The 1,372-nt window shown below is 57.4% G+C and overlaps 1 protein-coding gene across 1 annotated transcript; it reads right to left on the bottom strand.

The window, feature by feature from the left end:
* Positions 1 to 11: 11 nt before the first annotated feature.
* Positions 12 to 705, bottom strand: SPRG_16995 (hypothetical protein; the record flags this gene model as incomplete). Its single annotated transcript, XM_012356441.1, has 3 exons — positions 361 to 705; positions 119 to 307; positions 12 to 71 (listed from the first exon to the last, which is right to left on the bottom strand). The coding sequence occupies exons 1-3, from the start codon at positions 670 to 672 to the stop codon at positions 12 to 14; spliced, it is 561 nt and encodes a 186-aa protein (XP_012211831.1). The 5' UTR covers positions 673 to 705.
* Positions 706 to 1,372: the final 667 nt, after the last annotated feature.

Below are 1,372 nucleotides of genomic sequence, written 5' to 3' on the forward strand. Positions count from 1 at the left end.
TCTCGAAGACATTAAACGGTACGATCGAGGCGGTCCAGCTCCAATTGGCGCAGCCGCTCAAGTTCGCGCACCTAACGACCACAATACGCCAACGATTTGTATGGGACCAAGTTAGCACCTCGCGCGCTTCGGCCTCTTCGTCGCCGTTGTAGAGGCCGCAGCCCGCGCGCCACCCGAGCCCCGCGATGGCGTACGCGTCGTGCGAGCTCGGGAGCGACGAGAAAAAGTACGACTTGGTATAGTCGCGCGCCGCGCGGACACGGGGCGCCGGCACGTCCTCGACCACCTCAATGTCGTGTTCGTCGTCCTACGCACGCGATAAAGACAATATTCTCCACAACATATGAAATGCATTCGTACCATGGACCGCCAGAGCTGCGCGGCGGCATCTTCCGACTCCATTTGCGCGCGGTTCATGACCAGCATCTCATCTTCCCACTGCTGGCGCTCCTTGGCCTTGCGCTGCTTGGCGAGGGCGTCATAGTCGATCTTCTCACGCACTTCGACAATGACCGGCGCTTCGATCACCACTTGCACCTCCTGGACCTCGATTTGTGGCGCCACATTGGATTCGAGTTTGCTTTTCATGTCGTCCACTTCAAAGGCCAAGCGCGGCGCTGGCAAAAGCTCATACAAGAGCGGTGGTGGCATCCGGCCGAGCTCGAGGAGCATTTGGAACCGCAGCTGCCGCTTGAGCTTGAGCACCTACAGGACATTCGTATCCATACAAGAATACATCTATCAACCACGCTACTTTTTGTTTTAGAAATTCGACGCGCGCGAAGTGCTCGGCGTTGGCGACTTGAAAGTACCAGTCGTGGTACACGTCGCGATGGGCCTCGAGGTCGGCGTCGCGGCGCAACGGCAAAGGTTTTCCTGGTTGGTGAAATGCCTGCAGCGCCGTGTAAAACGCCACGTCAATGCCCACTTGCGACGCGGCGACTTGCACCTACGTCGAGGATTAGGGTCTATGAGCACCCCAACCAACGTACGGTCTCGTCGGTCGCCGCTTCTTTGGCCTCGTGCCGCAAAAACTCCATACGCGTCGGATTGTTGGTTGTCGTCCACCATGTTAGAAACGCTGCGCAGCGCTCGCGAACGAGGCCTTCGTCGTCTACAGCCCATGTGAAACACATGGTTCGAAATCAAAAATTTCGTAAACTCGAAAAATCGAAACAATCACGAAACACAACATACCCAGCGCCAATGCACTCACTTCGTCGGGCAAAATGATGTGGTGGCGCATGGCTTCGAGGCGGACGCGCACGTCGCTCATTGCGAGCGCGAGTTCCTTCTCCTGCTCGACCGTACTCATGCTTTCCCACGGTACAAACTCGAGGCGTGTTCCATCGGGGAGCGCGATCGGCTGGAA

The sequence above is a fragment of the Saprolegnia parasitica genome (genome assembly GCF_000151545.1).
Source record: "Saprolegnia parasitica CBS 223.65 unplaced genomic scaffold supercont2.468, whole genome shotgun sequence".
Lineage (NCBI taxonomy): Eukaryota > Oomycota > Saprolegniomycetes > Saprolegniales > Saprolegniaceae > Saprolegnia > Saprolegnia parasitica.